Raw genomic sequence first — 18027 nt, 5'->3', positions numbered from 1 at the left:
AGGGCCCGGGGGGACGACGATATAATTTTAATAATAATAATAATATCACTAATAAACTATACAGAATATCTTCCCAGGTGGTGGTACAGTACCCCCCCCCCGTTTCCTTAATATTATCTTAACATAAAATGTCTTTTCTTGTTATACTAAGATCATCTTATTAGTTGTTGAAGTTCTGTCATGCTTAAAGGCAGAAGGACAATCATTTAACTTGTGTCAGGTGATCAATATTTATTCTAAAATGATAGCATAAAAGAACTTAATGGATCCTATAACAATTATCATGTGTAATAATTTATTGGACTAACAATGATACATTTCAGTTGTCAGTAAAATTTCAGAGTAAGAACTTCATAACTTGATATTGAACTTGTTTGTTATTCATATTATAACAAGGTCAAGGTGAACACATAATTTATTCATTAATGGGTGTGGTGAAAGATGTTTTCTGGACAGTGACACACTTCACCCATAAGTTATGTACCATTAACCTTGTTGATGTCAACTATGCTTGTGACTCAAACCTTTAATAACAGTCATATAATAATGGTCACACTAGTTTGTGTAGTGACCTAATGTGTCAACTATCTTATAATTATCTTACAAAATATTTATCTTTTCTTTAAATCATAATTGGGGTTTGGGTCACACCTGTTGACTACACTGAAGAAATTTAACAATTGAAGGTGACGAATTTTTTTTTAAGTATTTATATGATGAAAATTGGATTCCAGATTTGGTCAGAAAGTCTTGTGAAGGAGGAAGGTGTTCTTAGAAGGCGACCTTCTTGACCCAGGCGAGGTACTGCTCCTCATGGATGTTGGCGTACAGGCCGGGGAAGTCCTTGTGCCCACAGCCGTACCCGCGAGACACGACACCTGCCATGGTGTATTGCCCAGCCGAGTTCCTTAACACCAAGGGACCACCAGAGTCACCCTGATGACCACAAAACACAACATTGTTAATTAATGAACAATATAAACACACTGTAGTAAACAAACATTAATACACCAACAATCTGCTGCTTCAGGTGATGACACAATTACTACCTGGTGAACCTCTAGCTCTGTCCGCCACTAACACCAACACTTAATTAATATAGTTAACATAATAAATGAATTATAACTAAACATCCTCGTCCACTGTCAGTCACACACAAAGAAGAAAAATATATAAAAGAAACAAATTACTTGACAATTCACTTATGTAACTCCTTTATGGAAGGACAACACCTGCAACACCTCATTAATACACTATAATGTTTGTTACCTGGCAGGCGTCTCTTCCTCCCGCTCGGTCTCCAGCACACACGGTCTCCTTCCCGATGCCTCTGGGCCACTGCCTGGTGTAACCCAACAAAGTAGAGTAGCTTTTGTCACAGTCTGAGAATGGGAATATTGTTACCTCCACCTCCTGCAGCACCGAGCTTGGTTTTCCACCTAAGAAAAAGAAGACTTATTAATAATATTAATAAAAATAGTAATAATAATAATACAGGTAACAATAATACTAATGCAAAAATGATGAATGCTTTTAACTACAATGTGGTATAAGATGTGAAAAAAAAATTGTAGTCATAAAATACCAAGAAGGTAATATGGAAGTTGTGAATGAGAAAAACGTGAATTTTGTGTTGATCTCTCGTTAGTAAAGTGAAGGAACTGACCAAACTGAGTGTCACCCCAGCCAGTGAGAGTGACCTTCTTGCCAGTCTGGTCATTGATGCTCTCCTGCCCCCACGGTAGACACACCGGGTTGATGAATGGCTGAAACAACAACAAGAATCCATGTAGATTTCTTCGTTTAAAAAGAGGAACTGAGGTCACCCATTATGACGGAGACCTGATAGAACTGTGACCTATTAGAACTGTGACCTATTTGACATGCGACTTATTTAACAGGGTTCTATTCAGAGGATTATTTTTATCTCTTCCACCTGATTCACCCAGATTTTTTCTTCAAATGATTCATGCCACAGCCATAAGACAAACCATGTATGAGCAGCTCTAGTAACTGACACCACAGCTGACCTAGACCTGACCTTCTCCCCCAACCAACCTTGACCTGACTTCCTCCCCCAACCAGACTCTCAGCCTTCATGACAATTACCTCATCAATGTCAGAATGAAATACTACTATGGTTCATGGTATTTGACAACTCATTGTCTGACGATGTAATTTTATCCCCCAAATTGTTTTACTTTTGGCTCAACATTTAGATCTGGTCAAAGTGGTTATGTTTACCTTCTGTATTTATCGAGTTATGAAGAGGCGATTGAAAGTCCCTTGTAACATAACCCCAACGAGATGGAGACATTAAGAGTTTATGGTAATATAATTCGTTACCTGATAACTTTATCAAAATAACCATAACAGATGAGATCAAAATATTATAACACAACTCACAACCTATGTTATCGACCCTTAAGTTTTAATTTTCATTGTGATATACAGGAGCTTTAGGGCGTTTATTGTAAGGCGTTTCAGATGCACGGATTAACTAAAAAGTTAGCTATTCTGTATGGGCAGACGCTGCTTTTTACTCGTGCACATGACACACTCAAAGGGAAAAGCAAACACCTCGGTCAGGCGTTAGCCTTAAGTGGTCCAAACAACTGACAACCAATCAGCGATTCCTCCACTGAAAATACGCGGATCATGGCCGCTTATGTAATATTTTTATTACTATTGAAAAGTTGGAGGCATGTAAGGTAATAAAAACTGCAATACAATAACAAAAATAATTTATATGCCGAACGGTAGTATATTGGATAGGACCTAAAGCAAAGCGTATGGCGTGAAAGAATTGAAAAGGATCGCTCCTAATTGAAACCCTTTTTAAGTGGGCGCTGTCCGATTTCATTAATCGTTGGTGACTTTGGTGTAAAAACATTGATAATTACTCAAAGACGAGTGAAACATTAATATCATTACTTTGTAAGTGCGTAAATTAAGACTTAAGTGAACCTGAAATTTGTTGTATTTCTTACACAAATATGCGAACTTTGCCACTAGAGAAGATGTCTGGGAGAAATGACCTTCACAACGGGCCCGATTTTTTGTGTTATTCATAATTATTGTTGACTGATGGATTTTTTCCTTTTATGTCTTTCCCATAATTTTATATATATTTTCTTCACCATTTCTTTCCATATTGTATCCAATTAACAGTTCACCTAATTTTATTGTTTTCCGAAGACTGTGTTGTACAACAGTTATTACCAGGACGTGGTACAATGTCAAAATTTTTAATGACAGTCCGGGAAAGCTAACGTGTTAGATATTCCGTGCATCTTAAAATGCCTTACAATATACGCTTTAAGCCACTTTACCTCTCAGAGAGATGTGGCCCTATTTTCACTTATCAATTATCTCTTTAGTTTAAATTTACAGGATCATGGAAAAAGAATACCCAGGTATAACCATTTAAGACCTGGGCAATCTCATTCGGTCACATTGTTTTTACACAGTCAAAATAATCAATAAAGTTTTGGTATCAAGAGGAGGTGGCGGCATTCCTTACTGTTGGTGACAAATCTCTTATTTATAGTAGAGCCTCCCTATCAACAGCTTCCTGGTGGTGTGAGGATACAGAATAAACACAGCTACACCATTGACATTTAACCAAGGGCATATGAGAGAGAGAGAGAGAGAGAGAGATTAACTTGCCTTTAATTTTACTCTTCGATCCAGTTTAAGGAGAGCCAGGTCATGGTAGGCCTCTGGGGGTTTGAACTCTGGGTAGAAGATGGGGTCACCTTCTACCTTGAAGTCCTCGTGAGCGGCGCCGTCTCCGTTATCATTGTAGTCATGTTCACCCAGACGCACCACTTGAGCAGCCCTGTCAAGATGGACCTTTATTAGTTTTATGAATTCCATCTTTCCTTAGGAAAAAGAGGGGTTTGTAGCTACAAATTATATCATTAGTAAGATTTTAGGCTATGTCTTTGTTATTGTAGGAGTTAAATCAAAGTTATTCACCAGTCAATGGAGTCAAACATCATTACTTGACCACTATCATAATCCTGTATTAAAGTTCAACATGACAGTTTTGTCTCACGTCTGAGAGATCATCTAACAGCCTCTGAGGTTACTACTACACTATAGTAAGGTGGATGTTCATCTCCGAGAGCCTTAACTTACTCCCCATAAACATGAGCCACTTCGAGCGTCCACCAGCCCAACGTTCCCCACTAGCCGCCACAACAGTCTAGACAGCTACACCAGAGTAAATTGTCAACTTCCTCCTGCCACTGTTGCTGTTTTGTCTGACACCAACCACACACCTGTTACACCTGACCTTGCATTATAAATTTATGTAAAGATTTGTCATCCAACACTTACCTGAACAAGAAACAGTGGGAAGCTGTGAGGACCCACTGCTCGTTGATGAGCGCTCCTGCACAGAACCAAGTGACGAAGCCTTGTTTATCGTTGTCCCCTATCAGCGCCTGTAGACATCCACAATTGTCTATTAAATTGTATGTGTGCACTCATGTGTGCCTTTATGATTACAAGCATACAATATTATAAACTACAAAATTATTCTTTGTCTACAACATGAAGCGTCTCGACCGTCAGTGTTTACATCACATACACTGTGACATTCACCTTATGTTTCAGTGTCCTGCAGCTATTACCATTACTTTAACTTATTCCTACATCACATAGTCTAGTGTGAAAAACTCAGTTACTGACAAAGAAACTCCATATAAGATGATAATGAATCGGGAAGCAGCCAAACTTACCTATAATAACTGTTGTAATGTGTGTGTTTATATATTGTGTCAATATATTCATAAGGAAAATCAAAGAGTTCCTCACCATCCATGGCCAGGCGTTCTTTTCGGCTATTATTCCACCAACCGCTTGTAAAATTATGGGCACAGTGTCCCCTAGATCTTCAAGGATTCCCCCAGGAGAAGGTTGGAAGGTTTCTTTAGCCAGAGACTCAACATTAAAAGCAGCTTTTGGACGCCTTGGAGGAGGAGGAGGATCACGTGCCACATGTGCTGCCGGATCCTTGAAAGCTGACTCCGGAATCCCAGGGCGAGGTCCCTCAGGTTGCTTGGGGAAGAAAGACCCATCGGCGTGACTGGGTATGCCAGACTCCTCCGGGCGACTGGGGATGCCAGACCCCATAGGGCGACTGGGGATGCCAGACCCCTCGGGGCGATTGGGGATGAAACTGGCAGCCACATCACTGGAGGTAGCATCTGGCCTTAAGATGAACTCCTCATCAGGACTCGAGATTAACAAGTTAAAACTTTTCCGGGGGTTTGTCCCACATTCTGTAATGTCGGTAAGTTAGTAAACCCAATGTTACAGCCGGTAGTGTTACTTTTTTTAACAAATATTATAAATACAAGTAATAAGTACAACAAAGATGAACTTTTTGGTTACTTACGGAAGCTGACAGCAGGTGGAGAGATGTCCACGATGGGCGCTGTGTTGCCTCCTGAAACATTCACACCTTCGTTAGTATCTGTCCTAACACATCCTTCAGTGTATGTGTGAGTCCTGCTGGTGTGTTTAAATCCCCTTCGTGCAACAGTGACAATAGCAGTCTTAGATATGAGAACATCATTGAATACTCACTTACAATGATAGTAAATTACTAGTTTTACTCCTTATTCTCCCTTCCTTTATCTCTCCCTATTTTTCCTTCCTTACCCTATTTTTGCATCTTCTCCTTTTGGTGTCAACAGACATAACACAACACACATGAACACAATAATTTGTCGTGGTTACTTACCGTTTGAATGTGGGCAACAGACGATTGGAAACCGGCCATTGAAGCCACACAGGACTGGTGTAGTGTTATGGTAGATCCCGTGTATAAGCGGACATTCCTTGATGTTGATACAGTGTCCAGGGTCTCCGGTGTGAGCTGTGCAAAGCGAGTCTGATGGAGTCTCTGGGAAGATTACTGTTAAGGGGAAAGAACAAATTTGTGTTAGTCGTGCAAGGTAGAAATATACAAATAATGAATCCCTATAATGCATCTCCCCTGCAACACGTGTTATTTACATTTTGTTGAAATGAAGCTAATTAGAATTTTAGTTTTCTGTATTGTGAAAAAAATATTAGTACGTACAGTATATATACATAATGTTTAGTAGTTGCCCTCACACTACACACATCTCTCGACATATTTCTACCACATGTTCCAAAGCTCACCGAGCTGTGATGAAATCTTCAAATGTTAAGAAAATAACAAAAAACGAAACAAAAACAATATGAGGAGTCAGTAATGTGTTTGGGTGAAGGTTACACAGGTATACTCACTCTGAGCCGGTGTGCTGGTCACTGTGGCCAACACAACAAGAGCCACCAACAACAGAGACACCTGCGTATGGCCCCACATGTTCCCTCCTAACACACCTGGATCCACAACCCAACTGAGGCCTCAACCGGATCGGGTCCTCTTATAAGAGTTGCTCCTGGAGTTGCTATAATCTGATTTCTCTGAATAACATACAGGTGTACAGTATATATTTTCCTATTGTTTCCAGACTATACACATCATATACACACAGATGCTCGTTACCACACAAAAAATACAAGGAACTGACACAAACTTCCTCTATGAAAATAAGTTATGATGAGCGTTTTAATGCGTCAGTATGGACGTCAGCTGGGCCGTGATGTTGCAAGATTTGTGAAAGTATTTACATAACATTAACAAGTACGTACACACACACATATATATGAACACTCGCACACACTAACACAGACACACATACGTAGATTAAGTGGGTAGGTTAGCACAAGATTCAGCTGCAGTGATACGTAATACGAGTTCCAGGGGACCAGGTGTCCAGTTAAACCTGTTATACGAACATAAGGAGTCTGCAATAGGCCGGTTGGCCTATGCATGGCAGCTCCTGTCTAGAGTTACTACCACTCTCTATCATCCATGAATCTATCCAGCCTCCCTTTGAAACTTTCCAGCGTTCCAGCACTTACTACAAGGGTGCTAAGCTTGTTCCACTCGTCCACCACCCTATTTGTAAACCAGTTCCTTCCTATCTCCCTCCTAAACCTAAACTTATCCAACTTGAATCCGTTGTTCCGAATCCTATCCTGCTCGGATATTATAAGAACTTTCCCGTCTCATAGCAAGGTCATGTACACACGCGGGTCCACACACACATACACCAAAATGTGCACGCATGTACGTGCATACAGACAAACAGACGCGCATTAATACTTATAAAGGCTTCCACATACACAGAAACACTCGGTGGGGTACATACACAGTAAGTACCTGTAGACACGCAGACAGACAGACAGGCAGAGCGTTATGATGCGCACAAATGTACACACAAACACCATCATAAAAATAGAAATACAACTACACCAACGCATAAACATTTACATTATATCATTCAGTCGCACACAAGGAACTGTTACACATGTGTACTTTCCATGACCCCATGTGTTAATCATTGTGGCCAAGTTTATTCATCCTGACACCATATATTGAATGGCCACAGTGGATCAGAAAACTCACTCTGGTGCCATGAGGGAACTATTTGGTGGCCTGTGAAGTTTTCTGACCTGGTGTGTTGGCTACAGTGGCCAATACAACAAGAGCCACCAACAACACGCACGCACGCACGCACACACCTGTTTGCTCTTCCCACACCACAACACAACTGATCAGTACTCACACGACCTCTCACCGTTTATAACTAGCTGTACGTAAGTTGCCAACACCATATTCCTCTCAATAATATTAACCCATTATCCAAGGTGTACATAGATACACAGTCTCTTAAGTTGATAAGTAATATAGAGAAGACTTACAACACAGGTGATAATATAAACTACCAGGTAACATAATGATGCTCAGGTGTTGTGGGATAAAAAAAAGGTAGGATAAAGTTCATGAAAATCTCAGGTGTGTTTGTAATGTTAGAAACATTGTGACTTAACTAGTGTACATAACTTATAGTGAGGAGAGGAGAGTATAGAGGAGGAGGATAAAGGGAGCGAAGGAGGTAGAGAATAGATAAAAGGAGGAGATGAAAGGAGGGTTGAAGGGGAAGAGAAGATGTAGGAGGGAAAATGGTAAGAGACAGGGGACGTAACAGAAGAGGAGGAGGATGTAATGATTGTTTATCAGACCATAACTTACAGCACAGAAAGAACGGCAAGTAGATGAGCAAGTTGACACACCCACGCAAGTTGACACACCCTACAGTGAGAGTGAGAGTAAGAGGTACCTGAGTTAGCCCGGCGTTATGACCGTGTTAAAGAAACTTCACCTGCAAGACACACCCGGGTGGTAATAGTTAGGGAGCACTACTGACCGGCGACATGACCACGCACCTGGGCAAACACAGCTGTCCAGACCTGACCCAAGAGAGGTCACGGTCTCAGTGACATAGTTCTCACCGCCGCGTTATTAGCTAACCCGGCGACATGACCGTGTTACTCAAGAAGCTACCCTCCAGCCAGTACACCTGGCCAGACACACCCAGATTAGTGACGACATCTTCCGGCTCGTGACCGCCAATATATGGGCCCTGCGGCTCCCTCCTTGAGCATTCGCATTCGGGTTATTATTGTAACAGGCCGACACCTCCTCCCCAGAGGGAGACTTCCTCCCCAGCACCGAGTCCCCAGCTAGCCGAGTCTCCCATAGGAGACAAAGTCCAGCAGCACCTTCAGCTTCCCCAGCAGCTGCGCCTTCCTCAGGTGATACGTGAGCCATTGTCAGAGCGATCCATTAGGGCGAGTTACTTATGGTGGAAAGTGTATACACTTCATGTTTTTGTCCGAGTCATTGTCTAGTAACGTAAACATAATGATCTATTAATGTGTCTGTCAATGAGTGAATAATAAATAGCTGTACCGAGAATTGTTTATAAAATTTCACCTTTGAAAATATATTAACGGTTAAATACCTATTCGGCCACGTTACCAAATCTTCCTCACCTTACATTCCAACAACTATAAATTCTTCCTATATCTTCTATACGAGTTTTGACTGGTTACAAAGAGGAGGAAGAGAAGGAGGATAGGAAGGGGGAGAAAAGGTGATAGAATGAGGGACGAGTGTTGGTCCCGTAGTATCCAACAACCTTCGGTACACAGGCAAGCAGCGTAACAGGCACTGCACTCGACCGTCCTCAACCTCTGGATGACCTGGGAATGTCTCGGGATCGAACCATCGACTCTCAGCACTGTATACACTCGGCCACCGCAGTTTTACAGTAAGTAGTAAAGCCCTATATGATGTAATCATGCATTATGAGCCAGCCGGGGCCAAGAAGTGGTCGTGTTGAGGGAGACTAAACTGGATCTCGTCCTGGAAAGTAGGAAAAGTTTCTCTCGTGATGGGTCTCTGAAGTGACGGTCCTTGTATGACCTCGGATTCTCCCATGCTCCCGCCTCCGGCTCTCTCCTGGCCCTGCTCCAGGAACTATAATAGCCACCATCCTGCAGGCTCCATTATGGCCACCACCCTGCTGCCTGACGCGGTAAGGATGACTCACGCTCATTATCTTCACCACACGCACTCGAGAAGGACCAAAAAAAGCCTCAGTAACACGTACAGTATATAAGGAGAGAGAGGAAGACGGGACACCGGGTGAAGTGATATGTATAATGATAGTATTTGTATGGAAAAAAGAAATGTAAGTTAGGTTAGGTTGTGTTAGGTCACATTACGATAATTGGTGTACCTGTGGCGCCGTGTTGGACCTTTTTGTTATCTGTCTCGGTGACGGCAGGTAAAACCACCATCACCGGGGCCGTCAAGCGTTACTGTGTTGTTATTAAACTACAGGGAGCCAGGTGATAGTGGAAGACACACAGGTATACATACTGACGTTTGCTGACACACACACACACACTCATAGTTCCTCTCTGACTTCTTGTATGTTTATTTAACAAGCCTCCCGAGTCTAACTTTCACTCGATGACCAACTCTAATAAATCTCAAGGTGTTGTTATTATTATTATTATTACACAATACGAGTCAACGTCACAATGAAGCCAGGTGTGAAGAGCTTTTCCTGTTCCACTTTGTAATGACACTACCGGGAAGCCTCAGGCAGGTGACACTATGATGACGCTAAACATCTGATGGTTTGTCGGCTAACTTTGGTCAACTAAACATTAATTAATATTATTATGATGAAAAACTCCAGCATTGTACAGTTTCTTTTTATTGTCCTAAGTGGCCATATTGACTCGCTTTGATATTGTGTGTTGGCGACATTAGCCTTTTGCACCCACCTTGGTGTTATTGGTTGGTCATAGTGGCCACACAACAACAAAGGTAACAGTGTCGTGGCCTTACACTTACCTGGAGGTGAACCAAACTTCACAGTTCTTGTTACTTCACTGTTTATGACGCACGCCCACAGGTGCTCCGCTACCACAAGTATTAAAACCTTTTCAGTCTTGACAGTTCCTCCCAAAATGCTAAACAATAATCGTAACTCTAAAGTCTAAATAATGATGAGTTTAATGAAGATACCAAGGACATGTTCATAACAAAGGAATCATAAGAAACGAGAGCTACACTACACGTGCTCCCACCTGGACACGTCACGCTACGGGAATTTCCCGGGATAATGATGATAATAATGTGTCGGCCATCCTCCGCTGCCCTGTTAAACTATCTGTCGGTGTTATTTTACTTTGCTTGTTCACTTTGTTACTTCTCATCTCTCTTTTTATCTCTCTTTTTGTCTCTATCCCTGTGTCTCTATCTCGCTCCCTGCCGGGCGGGTGGTTGGACTATCCTGTCACACACACACACACACACACACACACGAATACAAAACGAGCCTCGACATATTTTTCTTACTTGCAATATTTGCAACCTTCTTCTCCCATTCCCATCACCACCCCTTTCTCCTCTCCCCATGAACCCCTTTACCCTCGTAATTACTACAAATTAGACGTCCTCCAGGACATTCTTGCAGCCTATCCTTAATTTGTTACTCCATATTGATTAGTCCTCAAACAGAATATAGCACAATGAACATGACCTCCATTACGTATGAACCTCTGTCCTGTGTGGCAGTGAACAGTGATAAAGGGGACCTATACTTTTAATGAATGAACTATACTATTATCCCCTTTGTGTATGAACCTCTGTCCTGCTTGGCAATGAGAAGTGATACCACCCTCAGTGTCAAGACCTGACTGAATTACTCAGAATAGGCAAACTGTACTTCAAGCTTCGTCAATACAGTTGGTTAAAAAAAAATCCTCCCTGTCACCCCTTTCTTCCTTCCCCATCAACCTCCTGCTGATCCTCCCCATCACCCCCGTTGTTCCTTTTCCCCCCACCCCCTTCTCTTTACCCCTTCTTTCTCATTCGTTAAAACGAGAACAAAACTTAATAAAACACTATTTTCGTAATAAATACCGAGTTGAGCATAATACGAATTTTTCGGTGCAACATGGTCGTTCACCTCTTATCTATTGACCCGTTTTATAGATCTTAAAGGATGTTATTCATCACCCTTATTTCCAATTAAAAGAAAAATAATAAATATTACTAAAATTGTTAAATATATTAGTTAGTGCGTTTATTGAAACATTTTCTTTATTATTTAGTTATAAAAAATGGTTCCTCGTGTGTATTTTGTAGGAGTAACTTTGTTAAAATGAGAGTGTCAGTGGTTAACTATCAACGTACATCAATCTATTACCGAATATAACTATCAACATTTATATCTATCATCACATCTATTTAACGATCTAACACACCAAAAACTAATTACTTGAATATTTCCAACTATTTCGGTAATACGTTTTTATCTCCCAAGGTTTAATATCTCGCCAGAAAATAGTTAATATATCTTTTATGTTATCTTTCAAGCGTAAGGGTTTGGCGTGGTTGGTGAGGCAGCCATTCGCGCTACGCCACACACACACATTATGCAAAGGCTGTAATAACCTAAAAAGATGACGGGCCAAACAAGCAATGAACGTTATCTTCATTATTACCGGGTAGTGAAGGAATTCTTACGGAGAAGTTAAAAGAAGAGAAAGCTTAAAGGAATGTCACGGGTCGACTCAACAGAGAAAAACTATTTACCAAGATCTTGACGGTCATATAATCAACCAATGAAATAACCAACCAACTAGTGGGTGGGTAGGTGGATGAATCGATGGGTGGATCTAAGTGGATGTGTGGCATAATCTAAATACAGTAACCTTACCCTACTTCTCACAAATATTCACAGCTGTCAACTATTCCCCTGGCCCCGCATCAAGGCTAAGTACACCAACGAACTCTTCTGATTTTTTCATATGATACAATTTCGATTCACAAATATTCACAATGTAGATCCATAGATGAAATCCTTAACGAGAAAGTTCCAATCACTGGACGGGGATACGAGGTTAAAGCCAGTCTTGTTCCGTGCCGTAGCGTGACACTAGAGCTATAGACTGGAACTGAACCACACCGCCTGACGAGACCTGAAACCAACTCCCCCGGTGGTACCCCCTTAAAGAAACACACATTCGTTTCCTCAACTTGACCACCAATTTTAGGAATAATAACATCACAGTAATTAATATACACAAATACATATTAAAACAAATACAACAAATAAAAAACAATATTCTAGAGTCAAGATCTAAGGATATATCAGTTCATATTAATATAGAAATTTAGTTAATGAGTAATATGATTCAATCCGATGTTTCGAACACCATATACTGTACAGCGAGCCAACTTGTCATCCCAACAACAACAACCAGCTAGTTAGGCCTTTCATACAGACCACCTCTATGACCAGAACGACTCTATACATTATTTTATTACACATATTATTATAACAAACTATAATATATATATATATATGATACATAGATATTTACTTAGTCGAATCTAACACAATTATAATATTTACTCTTGAATATTCGTTAATATATACAATACTCGGATTAGGTTAGGTTAGGTTAGGTTATGTTAGATTAGGTTGGGTTAGGTTAGGTGAGGTTAGTTTAAATTAGGTTGGGTTAAGTAGTAGGTTATGTTAAATTAGGTTATGTTAGGTTAGGTTTAGACAGACGGACAGACAGACAGACTGACAGACATACTAAATCAACTATTATACACGAGAGCTAAACCAATAGAAACTGACACACACACACACACACACACACACACACACACACATTTCTTCCTCTATCTTACAAACACTTACTATAAATACCCTCTAAACACAACGCCTCTACCTCTATTGCCCCAAATATCACGTTCCGGAGTTATTCACGAGGTACAGGAGGAGATGGATGCGGCAGACTGCGGTTAGTGACCCTGGTTTCCTGAAGAAGGCGAAGACGCGGTACAGAGAGGCTGACTTCATCACCAACCTATTCCCAGTGTGGTCACGTCCGCGCTGCTGCTACCACCACCACCACCCAGACTGACTGACTGTCTCTTATCTCGCTCGCGTTCACTACAGACTGCTTGGTAAGGTTAGGTTAGGCTATAGATACGTAGATAGATTGGTAGATAATCACACCCAGACACTACACTAACACCTGACACTCCACTAATACCCAGACACTACACTAATACCTTACTCCAGCGTCCGATATAACCACATCAACAAATAGAACAATCAAGGTACAAAACATTTAATACATCACTACTTAAAACAAAAACAAAGAAACAAACACAATATAACAGTGACAGTAAGGAGAATGGTAAGAGTGTGTGTGTTTGTAAAGTTGTTTTTGCTGTGTGAATTATGAGAAACAGAGTGTGTTAAAAAAGTGTGTCGGGGGTTTTGAATTGTTTTCACCTGTGTGACGTTAAGGGGACGAGTGTGTGTGTGTGTGTGTGTTGAAGGTGTTGGGAGGTGTGTGTGATGTGTGATGGAGGGTGTGTTAGGGGAGGCAAGACTCATCTGGAGGAGGCAAGACTCACCTATGGGAGGCAAGACTCATCTGGAGGAGGCAAGACTCATCTACTGTGCCATCAACTCTTCACCCACCAGAGAGCCCTTCCCCCACTATCCCCCACACACCCAAAAATGACCTTCATCAATGTATGAATATTCACAAGTAAAATTCTCTCACTACTTTGCATATCTTGCTCCGTTAAAGACGTTTTACACCCACACTAACTACATCTTCAAGAAGGGTTTAAGCAGTAGAAACACAAGAGGTCTGAAGGTGGAATGACTCATAAACCTGGACCAAAACATACCTACCTACCGCAACATGATCGTTCACTCTCTATCATATTCGCTGATCACTGAGTAGAGCATTGAGACGTTAAACTTGTGTAGCATTAGCCAATCAGACCTCAAGATCAACCTTATCTAACTACCCATAAAGAAGACATGATTATTATGATTTTTTTTATTATATTCGTTGGAGTTTGAAATGATTTAAGTTGTTGGTCTTTCTTTAAGCTTCTCGAGATCAGTGTTCAAGTGGGAGGATCAATATAACCAAGTCTTTTATATTTCGACTAATAATATCATTTGACTCAGCACTTGTCTTTACGGCTCATAAAACTAAGAAGTTTGTGGCTTACTAATCTATCTATTTATTATCAACCGCTGTATATCATTTATGTGCGAGGCGGTTCGACTGATGAAGAAACTTTAAGAGAAGGAGGAAGTGGGAAGGAGTTGTACAAGGAAAGTGTAGAAAGTGAATAGAGAAGACTGTAATGACGAGAAAAAATATGCCGTACGTACAGACAGACATAGGCACAGACATAGGCACAGACACAGTTATCTGAGCGCACTCTTTTCACCTTCAATATACTTGTTCATAGCACTCCACCTCTACCCCTCTCTCCCTACAGCAAGAAAGAGGACAGTGAAGGAAGTAAAAGGAAGACAGGAAGATGGAAAACAAGGAAGGAAAGACCAAAAAGCAACCATCTTATTTTCATAATATCCTCAACAAAACAGGTCAGCAAACCATAAAAAATGAACCTAAACTATTTCAACCACCACGAAAAATATTCAGCAGCCATCAACCACCAAAGAGGTCAGTAAAAGCTCCTCATTTACTGATCATAAACCTCAAAATTTACATAAGAACATAATATATTTCTAGTGAATGATAATAAAAAAAAATACGAATAATCTCACAGCTGGGGAACACACACACGTGGGTTTATAGTATGGGTGGGCATTAGTGGTGTTCCTAAAGGAATTATTTGGTACCGTGGCTGTTTCCTGGTACCGTGGTTGTTTCTGGTACCATTCTTTTATCTAGTACCGTTGTTATCTCGTACTGTGGTTGTGATGGGTATCTAAACTCATCATTATAGTCATTGTAATGTCGATATTAATGTTTATTGATACTTTTACATTTTGTTTTGGGTTCTTTAAGTCTTAAGATGGTCACTGAGATTCCATTAGCTAGAAATGTCTGGGTTTTTATATGGTGATTCGATTTGATGGAAGAGAGAGAGAGAGAAAAAAAAGAGTATCATACCACAGGTCTCCACACAGCATAATAACAGAGATATAATGTGGCATACATTATTCGTAAGGCCTCATAAGGTTGGCCATATAGGTGGTCCACATTACTGATGCGCCAGCCACTGCCTTATGGCCACACCTGCCACCCTCACCTGCTATCTGCTACCCTCACCTGCTGTCTGCCACCCTCACCTGCTGTCTGCCACCCTCACCTGCATCTGCCACCTCACCTGCCTGCCACCCCACCTGCTGTCTCCACCCTCACCTGTCTGCCACCCTCACCTGCTGTCTGCCACCCTCACCTGCTGTCTGCTACCATCACCTGCTGTCTGCCACCCACCCTCCCTCACCTGCTGTCTGCTACCCTCACCTGCTGTCTGCTACCCTCACCTGCTGTCTGCCACCCCTCACCTGCTGTCTGCCACCCTCACCTGCTGTCTGCTACCCCTCACCTGCTGTCTGCCACCCTCACCTGCTGTCTGCTACCCCCTCACCTGCTGTCTGCCACCCTCACCTGCTGTCTGCTACCCTCACCTGCTGTCTGCTACCCCTCACCTGCTGTCTGCCACCCCTCACCTGCTGTCTGCTACCTCACCTGCTGTCTGCTACCTCACCTGCTGTGCACCCCACCTGCTGTCTGCTACCTCACCTGCTGTCTGCCACCACCTGTCCACCCACCCCACCCCACCCCCACCCACCCCCCACCCCCCCACCCCCACCACCCCACCCACCCCCACCACCCCCACCCCTCACCTGCTGTCGCACCCCCCTCGTCTGCTACCCTCACCTGCTGTCTGCTACCTCACCTGCTGTCTGCACCCTCACCTGCTGTACCCTCACACCCCACCTGCTGTCTGCCACCCTCACCTGCTGTCTGCTACCCTCACCTGCTGTCTGCCACCCTCACCTGCTGTCTGCCACCTCACCTCTGTTCCACCTCACCTGCTGTCTGCCACCCTCACCTGCTGTCTGCCACCATCACCTCTGTGCTACCTCCTCTGTGACCCTCACCTGCTGTCTGCCCCTCACCTGCTGGCACCCACTGCTTCTCCCCTCACCTCTGTGCACCCACTCTGTCTCCACCCTCACCTGCTGTCTGCCACCCTCACCTGCTGTCTGCCACCCTCACCTGCTGTCTGCCACCCTCACCTGCTGTCTGCTACCTCACCTCCTGCTCTACCACCCACCCCCACCTGCTGTCCCCACCACCCACCCACCCCACCCACCCCCACCCACCCCACCACACCCACCTGTCTGCACCCCACCTGCTTCTGCACCTACCTCTGTCTGCTAATCACCTGCTGCCCACCCCCCACCCCACCCCACCCACCCACTGCTGTCTCACCCACCTGCTGTCTGCCCTCACCTGCTGTCACCCCACCTGCTGTCTGCCACCCTCACCTGCTGTCTGCACCTCACCTGCTGTCTGCACCTCACCTGCTGCAGGCGCACACCCCGTCTGCTACCTCACCTGCTGTCTGCTACCCTCACCTGCTGTCTGCTACCCCTCACCTGCTGTCTGCCACCCTCACCTGCTGTCTGCCACCCTCACCTGCTGTCTGCACCCCTCACCTGCTGTCTACACCACCGCTGTCTGCTACCTCACCTGCTGTCTGCCACCTCACCTGCTGTCTGCCACCTCACCTGCTGTCTGCCACCCTCACCTGCTGTCTGCCACCCTCACCTGCTGTCTGCCACCCTCACCTGCTGTCTGCTACCCTCACCTGCTGTCTGCTACCCCACTGTCTGCACCCTCACCTGCTGTCTGCACCTCACCTGCTGTCTGCCACCCTCACCTGCTGTCTGCCACCTCACCTGCTGTCTGCCACACCTGCTGCCCCCCCCGCCCACCTCACCTGCTGTCTGCCACCCCACCATCTGCCACCCTCACCTGCTGTCTGCCACCCTCACCTGCTGTCTGCCACCTCACCTGCTTCTGCCACCCTCACCTGCTGTCTGCCACCCTCACCTGCTGTCTGCTACCCTCACCTCCCCACCTGCTTCTCCTCACCTGTTCTGCCCACCTCCACCTCACCTGCTGTCTGCTACCCTCCACCTGCTGTCTGCCACCCTCACCTGCTGTCTGCTACCCTCACCTGCTGTCTGCTACCCTTCAGTATATGTCATCATTACTGTCTACCTTCCTCACCTGGTGGCTGTCATCATAAGAGAAGAAAGAAAGAAAGAAAGAAAGAAAGAAAGAAAGAAAAGAAAGAAAGAAAGAAAGAAAGAAAGAAAGAAAGAAAGAAAGAAAGAAAGAAAGAAAGATTATCGCCTATAAATACTTTCTCCACTAGATAATTAATTTCTCTCTTCTCTCCCCTAAGCAAACATGACTGTCACTACAACTCTCTTCCTGTTCCTCTTCCTGTTCCTCTTCCTTTTCCACCTCTCCCACCTCAAGCTTTTTTCTTTTTCCTTCTCCCTTTCCTCCCTCCTCCTCTTCTCCATCTTAACCCTTCTTTCCTCTTGCCCCTTCCTCAACAAATCACGGAGTCCTACAAAGATACAGGACCTCGCACTTAAATCCGGATGCACCATCGCCACCGCCACCGCCACCTCCACCGCCACCGCCACCGCCAGCTTATTT

General features: G+C 43.5%; 1 protein-coding gene across 2 annotated transcripts; it reads right to left on the bottom strand.

Moving 5' to 3' along the window:
- Positions 1-216: 216 nt before the first annotated feature.
- Positions 217-12417, bottom strand: LOC121864044 (clotting factor B-like). 2 transcript variants are annotated; one of them, XM_042362941.1, is made up of 10 exons: positions 12316-12410; positions 6289-6468; positions 5756-5929; positions 5408-5458; positions 4825-5291; positions 4345-4451; positions 3670-3841; positions 1667-1766; positions 1270-1439; positions 217-936 (listed from the first exon to the last, which is right to left on the bottom strand). In XM_042362941.1, exons 2-10 carry the CDS (start codon positions 6365-6367, stop codon positions 772-774), a joined length of 1485 nt encoding a protein of 494 aa, XP_042218875.1. In that variant the 5' UTR covers positions 6368-6468; positions 12316-12410; the 3' UTR covers positions 217-771. The 2 variants fall into 2 exon arrangements, with proteins under 2 accessions (XP_042218875.1, XP_042218876.1); XM_042362942.1 differs by lacking the exon at positions 6289-6468 and having other exon boundaries at positions 12316-12417.
- Between the last annotated feature and the right edge of the window lie 5610 nt (positions 12418-18027).

The sequence above is a fragment of the Homarus americanus genome, unplaced genomic scaffold, assembly GCF_018991925.1.
Source record: "Homarus americanus isolate GMGI-L3 unplaced genomic scaffold, GMGI_Hamer_2.0 scaffold14720, whole genome shotgun sequence".
NCBI lineage: Eukaryota > Metazoa > Arthropoda > Malacostraca > Decapoda > Nephropidae > Homarus > Homarus americanus.
This window is presented reverse-complemented; position numbering and strand designations above follow the sequence as displayed.

Bases quoted from the DNA above. Each gene is read 5' to 3' on its own strand.
- LOC121864044 (XM_042362941.1), bottom strand. From the start codon at position 6,367: ATGTGGGGCCATACGCAGGTGTCTCTGTTGTTGGTGGCTCTTGTTGTG. The intron at 1,767-3,669 runs GCAAGTTAATCT...TTGTTGTTTCAG, and splicing joins ATCGAAGAGTAAAATTAAAG to CCATTCATCAACCCGGTGTG. The intron at 1,440-1,666 runs GTCAGTTCCTTC...TCTTTTTCTTAG, and splicing joins CTGGGGTGACACTCAGTTTG to GTGGAAAACCAAGCTCGGTG.